The sequence below is a fragment of the Psittacula echo genome (genome assembly GCF_963264785.1).
Source record: "Psittacula echo genome assembly, chromosome: 3".
Classification (NCBI taxonomy): Eukaryota; Metazoa; Chordata; class Aves; order Psittaciformes; family Psittacidae; genus Psittacula; species Psittacula echo.
The window spans coordinates 38,598,564-38,624,914 of NC_137736.1; the positions used below are offsets into that span (position 1 = coordinate 38,598,564).

The window sequence follows — 26,351 nt, forward strand, 5'->3', positions numbered from 1 at the left end:
CCTACTTAGATCAACCTCTTCATCATCCCTCCCTGTGCTGCCTCCATTTGCAGAGGAGACTCCAGCCCATAGCTCTTGTGCACCCAGGGGACTGCAGCACTGATTTTTAGTAAGCATTATCACCCTTGCTCTCGTTTCATGGCTGAGCAACAGCTTTGAACGCTTGTCTTCCCTTCAAACACTTAATTGCTTGATGTATTGAGAAACTACCTTTTAAAATTATTATGTAGCTCTCTATCACTAGATCTCCATCTCCCAGCATCAAAACCCGTCATGCACAATCAAGCCAATGGAATCTTTTATCGTGGCATCGCATGGAAAGGAGTAGAATCCCTATGAACTGAGAAAACTGCTCTTATGCAGCGAGAGCAGAATGATTGGTACTTCTTGTCTCAGCCTTTCTTCTTTAGAGCCAAAAGCAATTTTGCCAGACCTGCCTGGTACTGATTTTCCACCAGCACCCCAAGTGAGGAAATCGCTATGCACATTTGCACAAACCAAGCCTTATCACAGCTTTTGTACCTAACAGATAGAAGGAAGAAAATAGCCCTCAGTGTGGTTTGGAAATCAGTGCAAATGCAGTTAAAATTTAAATAAGAAAACCTTATTAAGTAAATCTTTACTTATAGAAAAAAAATCCAACCTGTTCTGATTCTCCTTTTCCAATCGCCTTTCTTGTTTCCTCTCTAAGCTAGCAGAGCCAGCTAGAAAGATCAGTTCATGTGATGGACAGAGCACAACAGTTAACATTCACTGTACAAAAGCAGCCCCTCCAGCCCAAACCGCTCCAGTTTCCAAGGGCTGTGTAAGAGGCTGGGTATTCCAGGTATCTGCTTAGCATCAATCCCAAGGTCAAATTTTCTTTTAAGATCCACTTCCTCCAGAAAATGATGAGCTCAGTCTACCAAAGGTAACTCAAAATCCAAGCATCTTAGCTACACACAAAAATACAGGGGTGTCAAGTGAGAAAGGGAATGGAGCCCCCTTGGAGAGAATCACAGCGACTGCTGAAATATTAATGAAGCTCTTTATCTGAGAGAGTCTAAAAAGGACTTTGAATAATGAATTGCAAGCAACGGTACATCAGAAGTGGCTTTTTTATGCGAGAGGCAGCTGGCATTTTAAAAATAGACAACTTTCAACTTGATGGGGGTAGCTTACCAGCAGAGGAAATTATCCACAAATGCGCCATCATTTAAGGGAACAAAGCAGATAAACAAGCAGAGCACAAAGAAAGTTTATTAGTACAAATGTTCTGAAGCAGTCCTCTGCTGTCAGCACAGGCTGGCCCACCATAAGCACAGCTTCACTATTATTGGGCGTCCTCAACATATTCTGCCCCTTACTGTCACCAGAAACATCTCTTTAAGCAACTCTGCAATGGGCATGGTCTGGCAAGATCTAATGATTTGCTCCTGTAAACAAGAGACACTGTCGTGTGCCTCCCCCCCTGCCCCAAGCAGCTCATAAATTTCCATTTTTAAAAATAGGATTATTAGTGATACTGGCTTTCTAACTCAACAGAAGAAAAGGAAGTGGGAGAAAATGGCATTATAATAGGAATGGGGTGGAAAGTAAGATCCTTGGAGCCTGTTTGGCTGTACAGATAACTGGACATGGGGATCCTGTGGCTTTAGGATTACACTGAAGGTCTGACTCCTACAGTACAACCACCTTTAGCAGAAGCACATTAAATGTGCCTCCTGGCACACTTGAGGTTTCAGTGTTTAGACTTACTAACAGCAACATGACTGACGGACGAAGATGTTGCTGTAGCTGGCGTTGTGACAAGTCCCCCAGAAGGTGACACAAGTCTTTGCAGCCAGAGATGTTTTCTCAGTATCCTTGATATGTGCTGCCTTTCCCTAACAGCCAAGATACAAAATGCAGCTGTAAAATACAGTCTAAAGGTGCAGGGCTTGATTCCAGGCACAGGTGCCCTTGTAGTGGGCTCTGCCTGCACATTTACATTGCTACTGGCCAACACTATTGGCACCTTAGCTTTTGGTTGAAGCACCATGAATCTCGATGCCACCACGAGCCACAACATTACAAAGCTATTTAGTTGAATATTGACGGGAGTCGTAACAACCTGACCAGAGGTTTCACACCCTACCCCTCCACAGCCTGCTGCCTCCTCTCCTTCCCCATCAGCTCCCTGATTCTTCCCTGATTTTTCCTGACGACTGGAAGAAGGGTAATATAACCTCATTTTCAAGAAGAGGAAAATGGAAGACCCAGGGAACTACAGACCAGTCAGTCTCACCTCTGTGCCTGGCAAAATCCTGGAGCAGATTCTCCTGGAAGGCATGCTAAGGCACGTGAAAAACAACAAGGTGGTTGGTGACAGCCAGCATGGCTTCACTAAGGGGAAATCCTGCCTGACCAATTTGGTGGCCTTCTATGATGGGGCTACAGAACTGATGGACAGGGGTAGAGCAGCTGACGTCATCTACCTGGACTTGTGCAAAGCATTCGACACTGTCCCACATGACATCCTTGTCTCTAAGTTGGAGAGACATCAATTTGATAGATGAACCACTCGGAGGATGAAGAACTGGCTGGATGGCCGCACACAAATAGTTGTGGTCAATGGCTCAATGTCCGACTGGAGACCAGTAACGAGTGGTGCCCCTCAGGGATTGGTGTTGGGACCGGGCTTGTTCAACATCTTTGTCGGTGACATAGACAGTGGGATTGAGTGCGCCCTCAGCAAGTTTGCCAATGACACCAAGCTGTGTGGTTCGGTTGATACGCTGAAGGGAAGGAATGCCATCCAGAGGGACCTCCACACACTTGTGAGGTGGGCTGATGCCAACCTTATGAAGTTTAACCATGCCAAGTGCAAGGTCCTACACCTGGGTCAGAGCAATCCCAGGCACGGCTGCAGGTTGGGCAGAGAAGAGATTCAGAGCAGCCCTGCAGAGAAGGACTTGGGGGTGTTGGTCGACGAGAAAATGAACATGAGGCGGCTTCAGTGTGCGCTCACAGCCCAGAAAGCCAACCGTATCCTGGGCTGCATCAAGAGGAGTGTGACCTGCAGGTCAAAGGAGGTGATCCTGCCCCTCTACTCTGCTCTCGTGAGACCTCACTTGGAGTATTGTGTGCAGTTCTGGTGTCCTCAACATAAGAAGGACATGGAACTGTTGGAACAAGTCCAGAGGAGGACCGCGAGGAGGATCAGGGGACTGGAGCACCTCCTGTATGAAGATAGGCTGAGAAAGTTGGGGCTGTTCAGCCTGGAGAAGAGAAGGCTGCATGGAGACCTCCTAGCAGCCTTCCAGTATCTGAAGGGGGCCTATAAGGATGCTGGGGAGGGACTATTCATTAGGGACTGTAGTGATAGGACAAGGGGTAACGGGTTAAAACTTGAACAAGGGAAGTTTAGATTGGATCGAAGGAGGAAGTTCTTTACTGTGAGGGTGTTGAGGCACTGGAATGGGCTGCCCAAGGAAGTTGTGAATGCCCCATCCCTGGTGGTTTTCAAGGCCAGGTTGGATGAGGCCTTGGGTGACATGGTTTAGTGTGAGGTGTCCCTGCCTATGGCAGGGGGGTTGGAACTAGATGATCTTAAGGTCCTTTCCAACCCTAACTATTCTATGATTCTATGATTCTGCTGCACAGACTGACCTGCAGACAAAGGGGTTTTATACCATGATGGCATGATGCAAGGCAGCACAGGAGTGTCTTCCCCTACTTATTCCCAGGGCTGCTTCTATCCCAACGCATCTCTCTGAGACCCACTGATCCCACAGACCAGCCTGCCCCCAATCCCATTTCTCCACACCCTCCCCCCAAAAAAAATTAGTGGGGGCAGCTGGGCAGAATCTCCTCATCTGAAGGGATGGGGAACTGAAGGGGGAGCAGTGAGGGGCATGAATTGGCTCCACAATGAAGGCTACAAACCAAATCCTACAGCCTTTTAGAGTTACCTGGTGTCTCATATATGCAGAACAGCTCTACTCCCATCGTGCCAATATACCGCCCATCATTGCATGCACATATGCACACTGCTACTGACGCAGGCAACTTTTGCAAAAGTGAAATGTACCAGAAAGCAAATGCAGAGGGCAATAAAACAGCATGCCCTGCCAGCCTCATCTCCTCTTCCATCTGCCTGATTTATTCTACCTAGCCATTCACTTATATTACTGGCCATCAATTGACTGGTTGGTTGCCTCAAGCATCAGTTTCCCTTTGCTCTTCTCTTCTCCATTAACTTTTACCTTCCTCTTCCATATGTCCCCCTGCTCTCTTTCCAACAACCCACCATTTCGGCTTTTATATCTTTGCCTGCACACCAAATTCTGTCAGTTGTTGGTGTCCACATTTCACACAGCTAGAAACAGGCAGCCAGCAACACTAACAACCACACTCATTCCTGGTGGGTGGAAGAAGCTGTGTGGAGGAAGAAAAGCCCAGAGGAAAGAAAGAACAACCCCTGCCCCAAAGGCATTACATGTTATCACAGCCTTAAAGAGTGAGGGGCAGCGATCCTCAGTGCAGCCAGTCTCCTGCTGCACTTACCCCATCCCAAAGGGTAAGCAAAGGGCGGCCGCCTGGCACCTCAAGACCTGGAGGATAATGCATGAGCACAGCACAATGCAGAACTGGGCTTGACTTGTTTGTTTTCAAAGCAAGCTTTGCCTTGCCTGGGGATGGGGGGAGACATTTGGTCACTGCAAACACCACAGGCAGCCTGCCCGCAACACCACCTCTGGGGAATACCTGGATGGTGCTGCCGATAGCCACACAGCAAGTGAGGATTCACCTATTTGTTTGGAGAGACCATGCTGTTCAGGAAGGTTAGTTGTGAATGAGATAACAAGAAACCTCTATAGGACTCGCAGCCCGGTTTGCACTCCTGACACCCCTGCACATGCTGGTGCCTCATCTGATGCTATGCAGTGCGTCAGCACACACTGCACCAAAGCTTATGCTTTTGCAGTCCCCTTCACACTTTTATTTCCCATTTTTTCACCCCACCTCACTCCTCCCCTCCCTTTTTTTTAATGCAGTGCAGCCTTTTTTCATTCTCCCTGTATGCTGCTGAATGTAGGAAAAATACCCAAATCAATGCATCTCAAGGGCAGAAGAGGACCTGAGTGAGAGGGCAAGCAATGCCACTCAGGGCGTAGGTGCCAAGGGCAGGGCAGGGCAGGCGGCTGTAATGAGCATGCACAGTAAATAACCACAGCCTCACTAGGAAAGCATTGCAAATCCAAGATACAGCTAGCACAGGACAGATTTAGTGTGGTTATACTATTCAGCACTGGCATAAACTCCCTCTTGCCCCATGGCTGCAACCCCTGGTGCTGTAGTGCAGTTGCCCCCTCTGTGTGTTAGCAGCACCAAAGAGGCAGATCCCCCCCAAACACATAATTCTCCAAAACTGCTGAACAAGGGTAAAATCACAGGGAAAACAGCCTGCAGTGAGTGCTGGGACTTCCAGACTGTACCACAGCCCAAAAGCCCCAGCAGCGTCCAGATTAATGACAAGCTGGGTAGAGTTTCAGATAGAGGGAGCCTGGAAAGTGGAAGGCAGGTTCATCTAGACCAAATCAAAAACATATGTTAAACCTTTAAACTGGGTGGGGGGAGAAATAATAAAATGAGAGAGAGGAATATGATTTCACGAGGATTTTTTAAGTGAAAGGCAACAGGGAAGCGCAAAAGCATGGGTGATGCATTTCCTGTGGACCACATCATAAAATGTCTGCAGCCTCAAGCTGGGGACCGTACAGGTGTTGGCAAAATGCAGAGGGGATAAAACTGAGAAGTCTGAATTAATTGCCCCATTTAGAAAAAGACAAGGGAACATAGGGAACTAGAACAAATGTATATACTTGTACATAAGATGGTGGAAGTCTAAAACACATGATGAAGACTAAACTGGGGGAGGATGAAGTGTTTGGTTTTAAATGAGGATACCAACACACTACCTGCATCAGGAACTTGATTAAAGGGAGGTAGCAATGAGGATTCTTTAGAAATAAGCTACATATTACCTAGGAAAGAGAAACTGGGTATCAGTGGGGAAATAGCACTGCCTTAGCCATGTGATGACCAAAGGTAGAAATGGTCATTACAAGAGCCAAAGAAATCCACTGCCATTCTCCAAAAGAAGGATCCCAAAGCATGGGAGCCAGGATGAAAGAAAACTAAAGAGAACAATCAGCTGCAAAGGTGATACATCTGTGGGATTTGGCAAGATTGTTTAAACATAGACATCTAGAAGTACAGAGCAAATAGTAACTGCCAGAGGATGCATCAGAAAAACCCAAAGTAAGCTGCCACCATGAAGGAGCAGTTTGACGCATGAACCTTTGTGGCTATCCTTGCATCAAAAGACAAACGCTACAGGTCCATCTCTTGTGTCCCACTGACACCAGGGCTGAGTCCTGGGCAAGCTTTTGGGAAGGGACTACCTGACGGGGCAGAGAGAACCTTCTAGTTAGCCATAAAGAAGTATTAAGAATGGGACATATGTTTTGCTTCTTTATTCTACTAGAACATAAGCTAAAAGCATCAGAAGCAGAGGAAAGTTTGAACTTCAGGATTACTTCCAGGATGTTTATTATTATTATTACTTAGGTTAGGTTTCCATACAAATACCATTTTATCATTCCGCATTTCAGGACAAACTGTTCACCATTTGTCTTTCTATTCCTGAAGCTGGAAGCCTCAAAGGCTCGTCCTCACTTCCTCTGCCAATTTGAAATATGCATCAGTAATGTAAAAATCCACAGTCCCTTCTTACCACAGGAACCAAATGCAAACCTTTACACTTCACAGTCATCCTGTGATTTTCTTGCCAGTTTCAAAGTCATAAAAAGTTCATGGTTCATTGTAAGAGCCCTCACAAGTGAGCCAGAGAAAAGGCCAGCAATGGATAGTGTTATGACACCAATATTCTCCTTCCTAAGCAGGTAATGAAATGTCTTTTCCTCTAGCAGTGCTTGCCAAGCCTGCACAAAAGGAACCTGCCAATTACTATCTAGCAGCAAGGCTGAATTACAAGGTCAAAGTATTATAATAAAGATCTTTTTTGTCTGTCAACTTGTGATCTATCCACAGATCTTTGAAAAGGAAAGAAAGGTATGACATTTAAACTCTGGTATGAAGTTTTGGGAAGAAGGAGGTCGTTAAATTTGGAATCTATGTAAGTTATACAGCCCTTACCATAATTTCTTAGGTAACTTCTCGTGTCTATCAAGATGAGATTTTATATATAGCAGCCAGTGTGTGAGCAGCCCCCAAGCTAGCATATTACACAACAGTGAAGCAACTTCCTCATCATCCAGTTCCTAATCTCCCCAACAGAACAAGAAGGGAAAGAGCAGGCTCAGAACAGGCTCCTGACTGCTATGGGAAGATCTGATCCGGAACAAATTCATTTGCTGGTGGCTTTCCACCCCCTCCTTCCTCACCAGGCCTCTAACAAATTAATGAGCTATTTCTTAAGAGCAGAGCTTAAGGAGGGAAATGCAAGGGAGAGTTAACACTAAATACTTTGATCCATTCAACAGCTTAGGTACAAAAACAGGTACTCCCTCCTTTGTCATTCTCCATAAAGCATGCCACAGCACTCCATCACAGAGCTAACAGAGTACAGGAGAGAAAGAAAAAACAGCTGCCAGATGGACATCATGTCCATCTAAGTGCATTTGACCATTTTGCACAGCCATGTGTTCTGTGGGTTCTGGAGAAAAAGGGGATAAACTCAAACTTTTCTTCCCCTGAAAGACCAAAAATGCATTTCTAGTTGTGTCTCCACAAATGAGACCACTGGTGAAAAGCAGGGCATGGGACGGGAGCGATCATCTAAGTTCAATGCTCTGAAAACATCCTGCATCAATTCTATCTCCCACAGGAGGGACAAACTCAGATGAGTTCTAAACCTGGTCAATTCAAAAGGAAAATCAAACTCCCAGTAAGAACTCTGCAGTCAAACACCAGCTGAGGGATTCTGAACAAACTGGGAATAAAACTCTAACCAAGCAAAAAACTCATAAAAGCTTTTAAAATCCTCTGATTTATTGGTTAAATTATAGAATAATTTGCTCCTGAGGATAAAAAATAGGTATATCAATAGATATATATAGTGCTGGAGCACATCTCCTACGAATTCAGGCTGAAAAAGTTGGGCTTGTTCAGGCTGGAGAAGAGAAGGCTCTGGGGACATGTTATAGCAGCCTTCCCATACCTAAAGGGGGCCTACAAGAAATCTGGAGAGGGACTTTTTTAAAAGGGGAGGTAGTGACAGGACAAGGTAATGGCTTTTAACTGAAAGAGGGGAGATACAGAAGGAAGAGAAATTTCTGAAGTGTCTCAGCCATTCCTTGGAAACTCAGCAGAAGACAGTATGGTCACTAGAGTCCTGAAAGCTATTCAGTTCTCTAAGCTGAAGTGACTGCTTCAAGGAAGATTACCTTCTACAGAAGAAAATGAGTTCACTAACACAGAATGGAACAATGATTTTACTTTAATACCAAATGAGGCAATAGATGCTTTAAATGTAGGGAAGGCAGTTTCCAAAATAAGAAGTCCCGTGTTAATTTGGCAAGAGATATTTATCTCTATTTCTTGTATGACCAGAAAAGCTTCTAAGTAAGCCCATGCAGAATTTGGCTTTACCCTAGATTCAAGTGTCTGTGTATGTGGAGCAAGGGGAGAGGAGGAGTTTCCACTGCCTTACTTGATTTCCTCTTCTCTCCCAGGGCAATTCAGAGGCAGTCCTCATGGATCTTTTCATAACGCATTGCCACTTTTTCTGCTTATGCTCAGAAGACAGATGTTAAGATGGCGGAAACTACTGCCACTGCAGCGATGCAGCACTAGGAAAGTGCAACTTTAGTAAGTCAAGTTTGAGACAAATGCTTCCAGGTCAGGCTGAGAAGTGTTTTCCCCTTGCTCAGCTGCCCAAGGATAAAGTCTCAGCCTGACAGGATCACCTTAGTTAATCTTCCACGTCATTCTCTGGGCACTTTTAATGTGTTTTATCTGCTACAGGTTATTACCCTACTGTTGAGAAAAGAAGTCAAAACACTACATTGTCCCATGGCTCACATAAGCTCTAGTTACCTTACATGAAGCAAGGACAGGTTAGCGTCTGCCCATCCAGTGGGAAGGTAAAGGATTTAAGTTCAAACTGTGCCACAGGGAGAACTGAATGAAATGCTATCTTCTAAACTGCAGGCTCCTAGGACAACAACAGAAAAACAAACAAACAAAAAACAAACATACAAAAAATACCAAAATAAAACCCACAACAAAACAAAAGAAAAAACAAACAAACAAACTGCACACAAATAAACAAAAAAACCCAACAAACCACAAAATGAAGATTTTCCCATGTCTGGCAGGGAATTTGAAGTTTCTCACATTTTTATGAATGTGAAAAGGGCCAGTTTCCTGCCTCCCAGCTATATGTTTTCTTGGTGTAAGGAGGAGATAGATCACAATCCACATATTAAGAGCCCTCTGAAAAGCCTGATCTACCAAATCACAATCACACAACTACATCTAGGATCTCTTGGCCTTTGCCTGCTGCTGCCTTGACAAACAGTCAACATAATGCAGTACACAAAGCAAGCTCTAACTTCAGTGGTTGTGCCTAAGCCTTAGCCACCTCACCAGAATCAAAGATTTACCTCCACAGACTGTGTTTAACATCACAACTTTCTTCATCCACGCTTTTTACCTCCCTCTTAGAGATGTGCCTATTGCTACAGATGAAAACCAAGGCAGAGCACAGAGGATGCTGCCAGCCCAGCATTAATAAGAGGCAGCTCCAGAAGAGGAACTCTGCAAAGCAGCCATTTGCTGACATGTATTCTTCTCTTCGGCCTTCTACCCATCAAGATACCTAAATATTTTAGTGCAGGAGCAAAGCTAACAGGTAAAAAACTGGTCTGAAATGTCTACAACTAATTCTGGCTTTCCTTCTTCAGTTTTGCATTAGCTACTATGTTTTAAAGCTATCCTGTGGTAAAGTGTAAATGGAAGCAAGATTACATCATGAAACTGGCTGCTGTCTTCTGTGTATTTTCTCACACAGTACTTCTGATCACAGGATAAGTCAAGAAAAGGGAGAAAACCAGCAAGCGCAGCAATTTTATCCAAGAAGACGTATAATTTCAAAATCATTGATATATCCCAACATGAACCACAAATGTTAATTTTCAAGTATGCCAAGACTTGGAGTAAAGAATACCAAAACTCAGGTTTCCACAATTCCACTGCCAGCTGTGCTCCCTCTGGGGAATACTCACAATGCAATCCAAAACGCATACGTAGATAACACTGGCTCCCACCCTTACGATCCTTCCTGTCCTAGCTAGCATGGGCCATCTGTTACTTCTTAGCAGGCAGCCTCACTAGATACTAGGCTATATTACTTACACTAAAAGGATGAAATGAACTGCCAGCAAAAATGGCATTAAGGAGTCTTTCCTGAGGAACTTGTAATTTACCATTTGAAAAGTGTAATTTAAACGGCGCCACATAAGGTGATAAAAGATACCAAAACATGAGCTGAGCCACACAGGCCAGTCTCTGTCTCTGCCTGATACCACATATGGAAAAGGAGAAGTGGGAAACAGAAATCATGCTGTAGCTTACCTGAAAATTCTCTTTTATTGAGGTCGCAAGGTCCAGGAATGGCAGAAAAATTAATGACATTTTGCTGAGTCCCTGATGAGCCCTTTCCCCTCTTGTTCATCAGACCATACAAGAGGATAAAAACAAAACAGTGACTGCTCTAAATTACTCTGCTCTGCTCGCAGCCTGATCAGCTGAGTAATAGCCATTGCAAGAGACATTAGGATAAAACCGCACAGCGACCATCAGAAGAAAACCAGTCTGCCATTCACTCAAAGCCACTCAGACTCAAGATGATGGTGAATGGTCACTTCTTTCCCCATGAGCTGTCCCCACTACACCCACCAAACAACACCAGCTTAATCTATGGCTAGTAAAAACCCTTAATATAACTGACACAAAACCAGCGGCAGCCAGCATTAACTCCTTCCAGGAGGGCCTCACTCGGGTGTGTATAGAAAGCAAAGACATACACTATGGGCTACAGTATAGGCTCTCAGCATGAACAAATACCCTTCTTCTTGAAGAAGTCCCCAGCTAGATGCTTCCTCTATTAAGTGACTTGAAATCCTCACAACTTGTTCTAGCCTTAAATGGCAGCTTGGTAAGCCCACTCTGTTCCTTCCAGCACAACTCAACCTCACCCTGGTAGATGTTAGTGTGCTTTTCCTGCGCTAAAGCAGACTTCTGAGAGCTGCCATCCCCACATAGACTGTACTTTGTAGCTGTCCAATTAAAATTTAGCAAAGAAAACTGCTAATAACTCTTTGCAGCTGTCATAGCATCCACTGAACGAATAAATTAGAGAGAAATCCTTCTTTAGCTAGGAGGTCAGTCTAATTGCTAGGATCACTTGACAACCTCACTTAAATGCAGCAGAATTCACTAATCACAAAATTCTGCATACTAGTCTTTAACCAGAGCTCCATGTTAGCAAAATCCTTCTCCATATGACAAAGCACGGTAAAAGTAAGAAAACTAGCTTGTTCTGGAGGTCAGCATTTAAACTTGATCTTGCTTGCCACATTTGGTACATACTATGGAGATAACAAATCACTGACACTTAGCACAAAGAGGATGAGGAGGACATTCTTAAGCAGGCACACCCAGTTTCCTTCCTTTGGGGCCAACATGCTTGCTCCCAAGCCAAATGATCTTTCAAAACAGAGGTGGATATCCACCTGCAGAAATGTGCACTTACTTCCTTGAAGGAAACCTATCCCCTCTTATACTCTGCATGAGGGGATTTGGTTTTTTCTCCCCCCACAAAAGGGCTTGCCTGACCTATGAAGTCAGGAAAGTTGCCTGGACCATTCCCAGCTGTGGAAGCCCACTCACCTGGGGGCCTGCTGTCATGCACCAGTAGCTCTGATCCCTTTTGCAAGATACTGGGCAACTTGAAATGCTTTTCCCACTGAATTGTGCATGCAACTTCAGAATAAAGAACATGATGGTCTGCTAACTTCATGGTTCAAATAAAGCCAGCTGCTCCTTCCAAAAGCAGTATTCATTAGACTTCACAGAAATACTTCCATACTCTACAAGCTACCTTAACAGCAGGTAAAATGCAATTTTTATTTCAGCTTGCTGTTTCTGCAATTGAAGTAAGATGTCAATGTGAGTGCCACAATGTAGTAATTATTACAGTCAGGGACTTAAAATAACTGGTTGACAGCTGTGCCAAATTTGACCCAGCTGTTCCTTAGACATATTGCTTGACTTACATCGGTGTCTGCCTATAAAATGGGCATGACAACTATTACTTTTGAAGGACTATCACTGTTAAATAAATCCAAACATTTTGCTTTCCCATGAGTAATTACACAATGCTTCTTAAGGACAACCGCATTTGAAGAACAGAAAAAACACAATACATAACTGTCGATGTAAACCCCCACCATATTAACATAACAGCCAGGCCCCATTTTTTCCTGAATTTAATCCAAACAACGTGCACTCTGCCATGCCCTCTGATTCTGGCCATAATACTCAGCATTCATTCATCCACCAGCTGATTCACGTGTGATCCCACATCACACTACCTCATAAACACATCCACAGAGTGGGTCTTTTGCTCTCATGTTCTTTAGTTTACGCTTTGTGTCTATAGAAGCTGCAAAATTTTAAAGGTAATTCTGCTTCTTTTGGGGTAGTGGAGCCACCACCATGGAGGAGCAGCCATCTTCTTGTGAAATGATGTTGTGCTGCAAAATCAGAAGGGCAACCAAAGCAAGTATAGAGATAGGAGGCAGAACTTAACTAGTCTTCTGTCTTGACAGAAGAAGGGAAAAAAGGTTTATCCTTCCGAGATATTCAGCACAAGAATGAGTGACAGACCCTCTCAATTACAACTCTATGGGAATTCTGTGGGTTCCAAACCAGAACAACCTTCTGTTTCACTGAACCTGAATATTAAGCACAGGTGAGTTTAAAAAACAAGAAGCTGACTGCATAAAACAGTCGGGTCATCTATGATTCCCACTGATTTTAAGCAGAGCAAACTCAGTCCACCCATAGGTACTCATCAACCTCAGCTGATTTAATTAATCTTAAAATGTCTTTTTTATATCATATCATTTTGCTTACCAGTATAGCACTAACATATGATACAGAGAAAATATGCTTTCCAAAGGCTAATGTTACTGCCACATAGACTTAGACTTGGGTGCACCACTGATCAGCTGGTGAATGGTACTAGAAGAAAAACCGGTTAAATGTTTCGCACTGATGAGGTGGCTGTCATTTTTATATCACTATATACGATTGATTGCCTAAGAGCAAAGACTTAGCATGAAATTCTTCTTGATATCCTTCAGATTTAGAGGTCTGCCATCTTATGTACTTTACATATTTGATGGTGCTGGTAAAAGTAGGAAGTCATTTTGGTCTAACACCAACATGAAACTGCAAAGCCAAGCACTTCATGAAATTAAAAGAATAAATCAACTAAGTGGTTGGGGCTCGGTTGTATCCTTCATCTTGTAGAGATTGCTCTGCTGTGCAAAACAGCCCAGCTCCTTGCTTTTAATACTGGATATTCTTCAGGGTACAGGGATTAATCTTGTCTGGTCCCCTGGCACTCTGAGGCCAGCAAGTGAAGGGGGAGGGAACGCTTTAAATCTGATACTTCTGTTAAAAAATAGCTATGGTGCAGCATGCTCAGGTTTCTCTACAGGGACCGGGTTTGTTTTGTGTTTCTCTGTTTCTCTGCTTAAGTATCACATGTGTGTTTTATCAGCTCACAGAAACTGAGGCAACTTTTCCATATTGTTCTGAACAATTTCACTAGCTGAAAATTCTCTCTCCCACAGAGGTACCTATTTTAAGTACAACCATCTTTCACATCAGAAAGCAACTAGCTATTGCTTACAAAACACAACCCTCCTGGAAGTGGGAGGTTTTATTTTTGTTTCTGGTTTCAGTTGAAAATAATGCAATTGCTGGATGAAACACTTGGTTTATTTACCACACTGCTTGGTCCAGCACATCTCCTGCAGCTTGTAATTTCATGGGCTGGTGAGCACCATGGGACAGCTCACCCCACAGCTGCCCCAGGGCTGATCCCTGGCTATGACAGGGTCCACCTTGGATGGAGCAAGGATCAGTGGTCCTGTCTGGCATAACTTTCCAGTGAATGTGCTGGTAAACATGGCCAAGAGTAGGTGAGCTCAGGACCATGAGTGGACAGAAGGCACTGGGTGGTCTTTCATAGAACAATACAATGGTTTGGGTTGGAAGGAAGCTTAAAGATCACCTAGTTCAAACCCCCCTGCCATGGGCAGGAACACCTTCCATTAGACCAGGTAGCTCAAAGCCCCATCCGATTTCTCCATGCTGGAATGACGCTCAGCAAAAGCACTGCTTTGAAGCAGGGAGACCCAAGGGAAAAAAATCTAAAAAAAAAGAGTAATTTTCCATAAATTAAGAAAGAAAGTAGTTGTCTACAAGGCCATGGACAAAGACAAAAGTTGCCCCATCCTAACAGTGAGAGTTCTGCACCAGCACTCTGAAAGCTGCACAAAGATCCTGCACATAGTAAATACAGGAAGGTCTTGCTGCCTCCTAGAAAGGCTGTATGCTTCCTCAGTCCTACCTGCCATGATAAAAATAAACCCATAACGCCATCCTCATGAACTAGTTTTTCTTTGATTTCTGAAAGGTGTGGCCACCCATTAGTAAGTCCTGACCCCATCCCTTCTCACCATCCGCCGTTTTATGAGAACAGATGGCAAGGAATACACTAGGGCATGACTTGTGTGTTCCACGAAGGAATACTGAAATAATCCTGACAGCCAGCTCCCTGACTTCTTGAGGTCCTGGTTCTTTCTTCAGGACCTTTTAAATTGTGCTTGAATACAAAAAGACCCCTAAAGTCCACAGGTGATGCATAGATGGCCTGTAAGTTGCTATGGGACAAGAGAAATGAATTTAAACCTCTAGGTCATTTGTTCTGCATAATTTAACTCAGCAGTCTACTGGAAAGAGAAACTCGGTCCCAGATAATGCATACACTGATCTCAGTATTAACTAGCAACTGCAATCTGGGCCTGCTTCAACTGACACAAAGAGACAGCTGTACAAAAAGTAATTTCTAACATAGTATCAATGACCTGGAAACCAAGAGGAAGTTAAAAAAGAAAAGTCTCTAAACATGCAATAATATCAGGGGCTGGTTTCCTATAAAACATTATTTTACAGGCAATTTGAATCACGCTCTGTCTGCAACCAGTGCACACATCCTACATCCAGCACAGGGGAGCTGCAGCAGTAAAAATGATCCTAACAATGAGATGCAGCCACCAGTATTGAAGCACGGCGAGTAACCAACCTATCTGTATTTTTGTTTCCTCTTTGTTTTCAAGGGGAAACAGAAGTGATATGCACTTAATAACGTTATCATTACAAGCCTTATTAAAGCCAGTCAGATGTTAAGCACTATTGAAGTGTATCGTATAGAGGAGGATTGAGTTTCCATCCTTTCTTCTCTTAATGCATGCCTGGAAAGTGTCTTCTCCTTTACCTTAACCTATTCTTACAAGAATAAAAGCCAAAGCTTTCCTGATAGATTTCTGGTGTTTTGATTGTCTTTTGACACAGTGGTGGCTACTGCAAGTTGTAATGAAAATTCTCTAGCCAGCAGACTATTAGGGAGCACAAGAGAAATAATGTTATCTTCCCCCCTTCCCTTCACCAGAAGAAATTTGCAGCAATCCTCCACCTCAGATAGCTTTTGGAATTAATCTGCAGGCATTTCTATAAACTGTATACAATGTCCTTCACATTTTCTTTGGTGAGGTCAGAGCAGAGCATTTGGAGAGCCCCAGGCACAGTCACGAACCTTTGCATTATCTTATAACATGGATAAAAAGCCCAGTCCAGGCATACATCCTTGCAGACTGCATGGGCTCCGGATCCAAGGTTCCTCACCTCTGTTACAGGCTTTCAACTCTGGTGGGGCCACAAGCCCCATATATGACTTTAAAACCAACACACTTTATAGATCTCCAGAAGGGCAAGCCTTGGTTCTGCCTAATTGGACTGATTCAACATATGCCACGACACAATCCATGATGCCTAAACTGGCCTAAGTTTCAAGTCTACCTACAAAAAAGAACGTTGATGTTACCTGGCATATTCAGGAAATACTTATTTCTTTGAAAACTTCCATTTTTTTAGGATTTCCCAAATCACTGACAGTTTCCATCCGTAAGAAAACTACCAAAAATTCAGATTTTGATGTAGCTCCTATTTATTTTTAGAAACATACAAAATGAACACTTTTGCACATTCTGTTGCCAAAAATGCTAAGTAATTTATTCTAAACACTTCAAAGTTGTTGCCAGATGGAGGCCAACCCATTGGAAACTCCATTCTAACAATAAATGTTTTTAAAACTTACCAAAGGATGAAATCAGGCTGGTCTAGCTGAAACTTCAGTTGCAGGGAATGTACTTAGGTCCTTGCAATACAAATAATTCCTTGTGGGCTAGAAATTTCTTGTGGGTGAGTTGTAAATGTACTTTGCTGGTGGTGGTCAGTGTAATTCTTTGTTCCCATATACTGTATTCTCTGAAGCAGTACCTGTAACCTGGTCAGGAACAAGACTCCGAAGATCTTGTTGGCTTCACTGATAATTTCAGTCCTGTGGTATCTGCAGACCTGAGCCACTCATTTCTATCTGAAGGCATTAAGGCACTCAGTGGTTGTAAGGGCCATACAGAAGGGTTTCTTTCACTTCCCATTTTTAGAGAAATGTAAGTGCTCTTCTTCCTATGATATTTACAGGGTTTAATCCTTTCCTCTCCTCTCCTTCTCTGCTGCACCATATAAGCATGCCAACCTTTTTCTCAGGTCTAGCCTCAAGACCCACAGACTTGCAGATTAAGTCCACTACCTCATTATTAACACCATCACATTATCCTAGCGAATAAACTCTTTAAAAAACTGCTAAAAACCTAAAAAAGAACATTTCAACCTGATCCATCCAAATCCTCATACAGCCCAAACCAAACCCAACCTTTTCTCAAAGTTCACAGCAAATAACTCTGAGAAATAAACATTCACAAGACATAATTTCAGCCTTCTGCCCAGCCCAGGAAGCTCCACAGGGTCCTGCTGCCTTCTGGTGCATCCAGCCTGGTCTCCGGAAGGGTGAAGGGTCTCCTTGGGCACTGCACAGTAACCAGCCACCATCTGAACTCGGCGTGGCAATTCCCAGAGATAGGAAAAGCGAGAAATGGAGAGGGAAGGGGAGCTGCATCCTTCTTTGAAGGATTTTAGCACTGTCCCCAGAATCTTATAGATGAAAAAAGAACATCTGGAAAACAGTTTGCAAAGCACCACATGGAAATTACAGCAAAATTAACAGCATCACTTCCATTCTTTTATTACACTCCTAAAAATCCTGTGGCCTACTCCCAGGCTCAAAGAACCAGCTCAGCTATGAAATAACGTTAATCCTGTAAGACATGAGCATGCCATGCTTCAGAGTCCCTTTAGTACAAGAGAAATTTAAATGTTTCCCTCTCATAAGCCAGAACTGTTATGAAGACAGAACATGTAAGCTATCTGCCCACCATGGTGAAAGAGATCTAAGATGGAAAGAGGTCTGCTCTACTCATGTGAAGGATCTATTCTCCAATAGATGATTAAATGCTAATTAACAACAATGAGCTTAAAGAAATAACATCACACAAATAAAACCAGCATTAGAGTAACTGTCATCTGCTCCCTGTAGTCACCTCTGGAGTCTTGTATTTTATTCTAAAGATTCAGTCACCTAGGTTTGGAAGACATTGAGGTCAAAAGGATTTTCATCCACAAATTTGGTGGATGCAGAACAGACTCAGTATTACGATTTAAAGTTAGCATCTCTGCAACAAGTATCACTGCACTTTAAAAGGATGAGAAAGATTGAAGATGTTTCTGCAAGCTCGCATGCACAAAGAACCCTTCTGGATATTCATCTATTAACTCACTGGCACATAAATTCGCAGGACAGTTGCAACAACCAAAGAAACAATGAGAAAAATCCAGAGATGGAGACAACTATTGGTACCAGGCAGCCTAATTTACCACCCTGACAGCACAGGGAACTGATAAATAGTCACATAATCAGAGATAAAATCAGATTCTTGGAGCCAGTTTAAATTCCCTTAGTTTACCTACAATAATTGCCTCCATTTCCTTGACAAGCAAGGCTGGCATGAACTAGCACCTAAGAAAAAGGGCTTTACTGCCTTTTCCATGGAAAAGTACTAACCCTTTCCTTGAATTTGTAGCTACACTGTTTAGGCCACACAACTGGTTGCTTAGAGCAGGAGTGAATGCTGAACAGCCGAAGTGATTCCTACACATACCTCAGTACTCCTCCACAGCCCTATCCCATCACTTGTGAAAAAGCAAGGACTTCTGCCACTGCTTGTTTATGAATGCATCCTACATCTTCCCAAACATAACTTCAAGTCATCTACTATCCCTCTTCACCAGTCCAAACTGATCTGTTAAAGTGAAAAAGTTTCCATCCCCAAACTACAGAACTGTCCAGACACAAATTCCAAGGTCAAGGTGTAGCAGGTACCTTGTCAAGATGTAAGCATAGTTACACAAACAGCAAGAGAAGAAGGAGCAACAGCGAAGTCAATTACTGTTTTATATCACAAAATCACAGAATGGTTTGGTTTGGAAGGGACCTTCTAGCTCACCTAGTTCCAACCCCTGCCATGGGAAGGGACACTTCCACTAGACCAGGTTGATCAAAGCCCCGTCCAACCTGGCCTTGAACACTGCCAGGGATGGAGCAGCCACAGCTTCTCTGGGCAACCTGTGCCAGGGCCTCACCACCCTCATAGTGAAGATTTTTCACAGTATAGGAAAATCACAGCTTTACCTTCTTCCTTTACTTGCACTTAGCCAAGCTGGCACAGTGGCACGGCTCTCCGCTATCAGGACTGTCATTAAGGGGGTTTATACCACAGCTGAGATAAAAAACCCCACAAAAGTAAGACAAGTTGGGTAAGTACGCCAACAGGGAAAGCTTAATCTGGAGCTGTGTTTTTAAACACCATCTAGCCTTTTTTTTTTTTTTCCCCTTTTAATCCAGTTATTTATTACCCAACAGAATTCACCTGGGGCTATGCTCACAAGAAAACACAGTTATCTTTAATCTTCCTTGTATGTCATTATGAAAAACAGAACAGAAAACAACCAACTTAAGGAGGCAACTGCATGAAGTTTGTGCCTAAAAAACGGAGCACTCCAAATCCAGCATAATGAGGATATTGTGCATTTTTGAGAGTGTAATATTCTGGATTCCAGGTAACTATGTGCAAATGGTAAAACCTATTTCTAAAAATATAGCAATGATGACTTTGCAGTCAATGGAACTACCAAAATATGAAGCAATCTAAGCCACATGGGAGAGCTAAACCATTTCCAAAATACTTCCTTTGAAACAGAAAAAAACATAAGCATGGCAAAAGGTATTAAAAAGACCAGATACATGCTGACACCAGTGCAGAAGCACTGGAAAGAAGTTCTGGGGAGAAAACCAGTAATTTCAGCAACCTAGCTGGACATCCATAATGAAGATGACTAATGCCACCACTAACTCAAAGAGACACGCAAATTGAATCCCATATTAAAATGCACGGCTCAAACGGCTGCATGTGAAGATGGGTTGCAGTTCAGCCATAAATTTCTGCTACAGAGCAGGCCACTGCAACTGCTCTTTGTCTCAGGCATTTCCCAGAAAACGGCTTTGTGAGCTTCTGAAATGGTGGGCGAATGCCACCTCTGTCCTACGGCTGCAGCTTGAGCAACGCAGCTGCCTGTCCCCCACCAGTGACGTCCTGCTTGAGGAAGTCTGAGAGAAGAGGGAGGTGGGGGAGATGCTCCTCCAAATTGGACGCCAGCTCTGCCCGTGCCCACTGACCAGAGGGGGGCCTGAGCCCATCATTCTTCATGGGACCATCTTCTGACCACCTGGCCCTCCATGCAGCCACATTCATACAGCCACCAGAGAAACTAGCTGAAAGAATAATGCTATGGAAACATGCCATTTCAAGCTGTTTTAAAACTGTGCTGGCTGAGGCCTCACAACAAAGCGGCACTTCCACCATACTCTAGTCTGTGGCTCTCCTGCCAACTTCTCACCTCCATGGGGTCATACCAGGATGCACAGGTCCATTTTCCAAGCGATAAAACCTTGGAAAACTAAACTATTACTCTTGCAAATAGGTATCTTAGTTCTGTTTATATCACATAGCAAAAACCAAGCCAAGTTCTAAGAACCTAATTCAGTATCCAAAACAGTGATCTTGGTCGGAAGATATTCTTCAGATCAGTAACCTGCCTTGGAAATATATCTGAATGGAAACTCTACTCATATGCTTTTATTACATTAATTAACAACAACAAACCCCCATACCAGCAAGACAGCACACACAAAGCATTTATTTGAGAGCCAAGTGTCTCACAGTGCCTAAAATCAGAAGCTACTCACTTTGCTACAGTGCCTATTTGGGGCAACAAGCCTCGCATGGAAGTTGAAACACATTTTCTGCAGCCCTATAACTCTAAGGACCACTGCATGTATCCTTAAAGCTCCCCTCCAGAACACATTGATATAGGCTGTTAATTTGATAACAAAATATATTTCAAAGCCTACAGTGAAATGTTAAGTATACACACATTTTAAGATATAAGTTCACTTAAGAAGTAGGTAAATGTAAGATACTGAGGGATTCTTAAAGGTTTTAGTCCTCTACAAAAAATTCACTTTGAATTCTAATCCAAAATTCATCTTCCCTTAAAAGCAAGACAGATTATATCTCGAGTTTCTATGCAAGCAATTTATGATGCCCAAAAGGAAAAAAATAAAAATACCTAACAGCCAAGCAGTGCTTTTTATTGCCTTTTTTAATCTACTAGCTACAAGCCAGATGCATTCAGTACAGAATTCTGATTAGGAAAAAAATGGCTGTTGAATTTTTATTACTATGTCCCTTAAGGACCAAAATTGGTAACCCTAGGCATTTAATGTATACTATGAATAACAATACGTATGAGCACATAAAAAGCTTGTTATCTCAGTTTATGGAATTTTTTTACCATGTTGATACATTTACAGAAAGAAGTCAGGAAGCATAGTGAAGGAGAGGAGAGGAAGCTATCAAAATAACAAATACCGTTAAATAAAACCTATTTGGAAAGAAACAAGCTACGCAGTATGAAATTTGAATGAACCATGTCTCTTCATTACTGCCCTGCAGATCCCATGTAGTCAGTGGAGCCTTATTTAATGCTTCTACTAAAAGCCTTCATCTACATACATCTCACCCATTGATACAAATGCAATTCATATTTAACCCTGACAAATAATCACTCATGACAGAAACAGTCTGGATTGTCTTCCATTATCTCTTTAATAAACAGCGTAAACACAGAGAAGTCCTTCTAGATGTTTCAAAACAGCCCATTGGATTCAAAGAAGCATCTTCTCCCCCTGTCCCTTCACATCACAATCCATAACCACCTGGCCAGAAATATCTGAAGGGTTTCTACCACATACCTCCCTGTCACAGGATGGCTTTCCTCCCTGTGTTATACTGCAACTCCTTCCTCAAAGCTAGAAAAAAACCAGTACAAACTGCAGCTGAGCAATGCAGGGTTTTTTCCTTCAGAAATCAGCTTACAACCTCCCCAAAACACATGGGAAAGCCATCAGAATAAAATTCTACAAACCAGCCAGTTGTGGCATTGGCATGGTTTCCTCCTGGTGTTCAGATGGGTGCATGTAATAGATTTTTTAAATAATTCCTCCTATTGAATCCTTCCCATATTTTCAGCTCTGAAGATTCATGGGGACTCAATCTGAATTACAGTGACTCCAGAGCCAGCAGCTTGTGAGGATACAAAGAATACCCCAGAAAATAATGGGAGGAAGGGGGAAAAAATGAAATAAGAGACAACTCTGTGCATCCCTCAGCTCTCAAACTTGCCTGTATAAAGAAAATGAGGATATGGCCAGGGCACACAATGTTTCTACTCTACTCGGGGCGATAGGTGCAGCTTGCTCCAATTTATACGAAATAGGTTGATTCAAAGCCCGGAAAGTGACTGAAAATGGAAAATAGATTCTGTTCTTCTGTGCTGAAAGGAAGAATCACTGATGAAGCTGTAGGGTCTGTTGTCCACTACTCTGGACCTTTACCAAGCTCTCTGTTGTGTTCTCCTAATGGGATCTGCCTAGGTTTCCCTAGGTTGGCGTTTTGGGAAACCAGATGCAACAGCAAGAATGATTTAAAAGAAATTTGTTCTCTTTTGCTCATGGTTGAAGGATTCTGTCTCCAACATTTATTTCTTCCTCCTTTTCTAGGCTCAATGAAGAGGACAGACAAACACCCCAACTGCTGTCGGGTGTTAAGTAACTGGAAGAGCCGCATTAAGTGGGCCATGCCCTTGGAGAAGACTGGGACGCAGAGGAGCCTGACAAGCAGTTCAGAGGAAAAGAATTTGCAGTAGAGCATCCCGACAGCGCAGATGTATCACTGTTGCCCAGACTGGAGCTCAGCTGTGTTATTTACCCTATGAAGTCCCAGCTGTCAACCTGGCCTGGCATCATGACAACCTACAGAGCAGATGCCCTTAGCCAGCTGCTTGGCTCCACATACAATTCTCTCTTTTTTAATGAGATTAGTGTTCATGCAATGTGCTAGCTCGATGGGCGTGCTGATTTAAGTCCTCTGTTTAGCCAGGCTGCAGAGGATACAGCGGTCACTTTCTAAAAACACGTCATTTGAAAAGATTGCGTGAATTCACCAGAGCTCCTGCAGTTGCTCATCAATCACAGGGAGAAGAGGGGTTTAGATCCATTGAGAACAGAGGGCTGGAAAGGGTAAATATTGGAATCGTGGTAAGTGTATAAACCTAGCAACCTACCTCGAGACTAGCGTAAAGGATCTACTTGCCAGCAAAAAAAACCCAACAGATGATTCTAGCTTTATATTCACTTCAGTCATCAGACACATCTGCTGCAGTTACCACCAAAATTGTTAAAAAAGAAGGGGTGATATGTTCAATGTTCGAAGGGTCGATAACGCAGAGGTACTGACGTAAGTCTGGATTAGCAAAATGACTTTTGGTTATGCTGCTTTAAAAAGAGAAAGCTTAGGAAGTTACAGTTGAAAAGTCCTGTGTTCGCTGTTAAGATGTAAAACATTATTGCCATGAATAAGCAATTCTGTGTTCAGAATGCATTTTTAAGCAGAGTGATGAAAATGTGAGCTAACTCCCTGTCACCGACACTTTTCACGGCAAGCGATTAAAATGGTAACGCACAATCAGCATCGCTTGCTAGGAAGTGCCAAATCCGCTCCAGCGCATTTTATCGATGATGTGCAAATGACGGTCTCTTATCAGTACACGGTGAGGCCATTATCGGCTGCTGTCACCACGTACCACGGAAAGCTCTCCAGGCTGCAGACCGCCGTCACCAAACGCTGCTCATGCCCGGGATCTGCTGAGTAACCGGGTCGTTGCGGAATCCCCCACCCTCGGGGGTCTCCTTAAATCCCCCGGCTCTCCCTCCATCAAGTGCCGCAACTCAATTAATGCATCTGGGTCATAAACATGGGTTACGGGAGCCTGAGCCGGGTTACGAAACGCAGCGCGGCGGACACAGCGGGCTGCAGCCAGCACCCAGGTGAGACCGGGCCGAGCCTCGGGGGACCGTAAGGGAGGCCCCGCGGCGGGACTGGGATGCGGCGGCCCCGCGCTCCCGGTCCAGCCGGCCTGGGAGGCGGCAGGGAGGGAGGGCGACCACGGCGGGAGCCGGGGAGACCCCCGCAACTTTCCCCCGCGGGGAGTATTTGCTCGCCCCCAGAAGAGGAAGAAAAATTGATTTATATACATATGTGTGTATGTGCATATATATATGTGTGTGTATACACCTACATATTCCGGCCTCATGAGAGCTACGTCCCCGTACAGTACACCGGTGACACCGCGGCGGAGCCCCCGCAGCCCGCCCCTGGGGTGCCGGGCCCTGCCGGTGACTCGGTGGGTCGGTGAGTGGATGTGTGTCCGCGCCGCGCCGCACTCACCCAGAAAACGAAGGAGTAGATGATGAGGAGGGTTTTCAGACACGTTATCACGGGTTTGGTCTCCATTCTCCTCGATGCCATAATACTGAGATCCCGGCTGCGGGCTGGGCGCGGGAGGAGGAGGAGGAGGGAGGGAACGGGGAGGGGGGCGGGGGGAGGCGGGCGAAGGGCGGTGAGCTCAGAGCTGGGCTCGGCTCGGCCCGCTGCGCCTCCCGACGCCAGGGGGCGCTGCCCGCTGGGCGCCACTGAGGGGATTGGGGGGGAGCTGTGAGGGGTGCGGGGTGTTGCGCGGCCGGGGTTTGCTGGAGTGGTTCAAGGAGTGGGGAAGAGCTTGAGGTTCTGAGGGATGAAGTGAAACACACCCCCACCAGCCGCCCCGTTTTCTTGTGGAGATGCTCGCAGCCATTCCTTGGCCTGCTCAGGGAGCGGGAGCTGGACGGGGAATTGCCAGTATGGGAGGAAACGTTATTCAGTGTCGTGGTGAAAATCTGTGTTTGTGTTGAAGCTGCAAGGTTGTGAAGACTGTGGCAAGTGCGAAAAATACAGGTTTAACAGTGTTTTGATTGCAGCCAGATCGTACCGGTGAGCCAGGCTGTGTCTAAGAGCCAGAGCTCTGGGCCGAATCCATTTGGGAGGCTTGGGCTCCCCCTTCACATCTCTGTCATGCCTCCCTTCGGCAGCCCTACTGATTGCGTTGAGGCAGTAGGATTTATGGATGTTACCTTACAGAAGCAGATCACAAAGTTGAGATGCTGCTGGAGCCTGGTTCCTAACCTTGGCTTCACCTCAGCCTCAGATCTGAGCTCCATCCTAAAACTAATCTGGGCAATGAACCCCAGCCTAAAGTTATCAGAAACATTGTACTTCTGTATGACTCTGAGACCCTGGAGCATCTGGAACAGACCTGGCTCGTCTCTGCCAGGCCAGGATTGGCCTTGATGGCAGCACACCTTGGCGAGAGCACAGAGCTCCAGAGACAGCCTGCTCCTTGTTATTGCCACTGCATCTACCAGCCCTCCGCAAAATCCATCCAGAGATGGACAGCAGGGAAATAACTGTATTAGTCTTGGAACAGAAAGGGAGCTGATCCTGTGAAGCCCTGGCAGCAGAGTGGTGGGTCTCACCAGCCTCCTCACGGTGGGGATAAGAGGCTTGTGGTGTGGCTGCCTTCAGGGAAAGCATGGCCAGAATGAGTGTGCACATGTACCTTGGCAGCCTGAACTGCTGTGCCAAGACCATGGGCAGGCATGGAAGGAGTGCCATCAGGATTTCCTTTCTGTAGCTCATGTTTTGGAGGAAGGTATGTGCATAGGAACAAACACTGGAGCATAGCGTGTCCCTCCCTGCACCACCACCCCTATATAATATAGTGCTCCCAACTATACCTTTTACTGCATTAAAATTGAAACAAGGTCAATTATCTCCTCAAGCTACAGAAACAATGTAGTTTGTGCAGCTGAGACATATCAAAGTGATAAACCAGGCTTTGCCATTCAAGGGACAGCATTTAACAACACAAAGAGAAAAAATGGTCCCTCAGCAAGTGCTTTTGTAATATGCAAAAGTTTTGTCATGAAGATTGCCGCAAGGTTTTGCTGGGTTTGACTTACAACTGTAAGAATTGGTTATTTGAATGGATAGCCCACTGTTTCCCAAAATGATAAAGGCATTTAAAGGATGCTTGGAGGGGGAGTATTCTGTAGGAGATACTGGGTTTTTGAAGCATTCACTACTTTTGTGGAAAACTCAGATGGCAGGTGCATAAATCTTTATTGACTTGGCCATTAAAATGTAAATAAGTGCAGTAGCTGCAAAAAATGATATTGGCACTAACAGCAGTTATAAATATCTACTGTGCAAAAGTTACAGTAAGAATTTGACAGAAAATAGCTAGGCAAGAGCAGGAGAGCCTTCCATTCCTGCCCTTCGCATATGGGCTGTAGAAGAGAGAAATGCTGCTGTCACAGGCCAGGGGATAGTAACCATTTATTTCAGTAGCAATGGTTTTACTTCCCCTCCTCTTCAGGTGTTTTTAAGGAAGTATGAAACGAAATGTAGTATCAACCAGAATTTAAATATCCAACCAACCGGAAGCATGTGTGGCTATTCTGGTAGATGCTGATTTTGACAAAGACTCATATTTTT

The 26,351-nt window shown here is 44.3% G+C and overlaps 1 protein-coding gene across 1 annotated transcript in view; it reads right to left on the reverse strand.

Moving 5' to 3' along the window:
* Nucleotides 1-24,287, reverse strand: part of TSPAN7 (tetraspanin 7) — a gene marked incomplete at both ends in the record, with an annotated part of 94,412 nt that extends 70,125 nt beyond the window's left edge. Inside the window, one exon of the mRNA XM_080613856.1 lies at nucleotides 24,207-24,287. Coding sequence (XP_080469982.1) covers nucleotides 24,207-24,287 — 81 coding nt within the window. The remainder of the gene's footprint in view (nucleotides 1-24,206) is intronic.
* Between the last annotated feature and the right edge of the window lie 2,064 nt (nucleotides 24,288-26,351).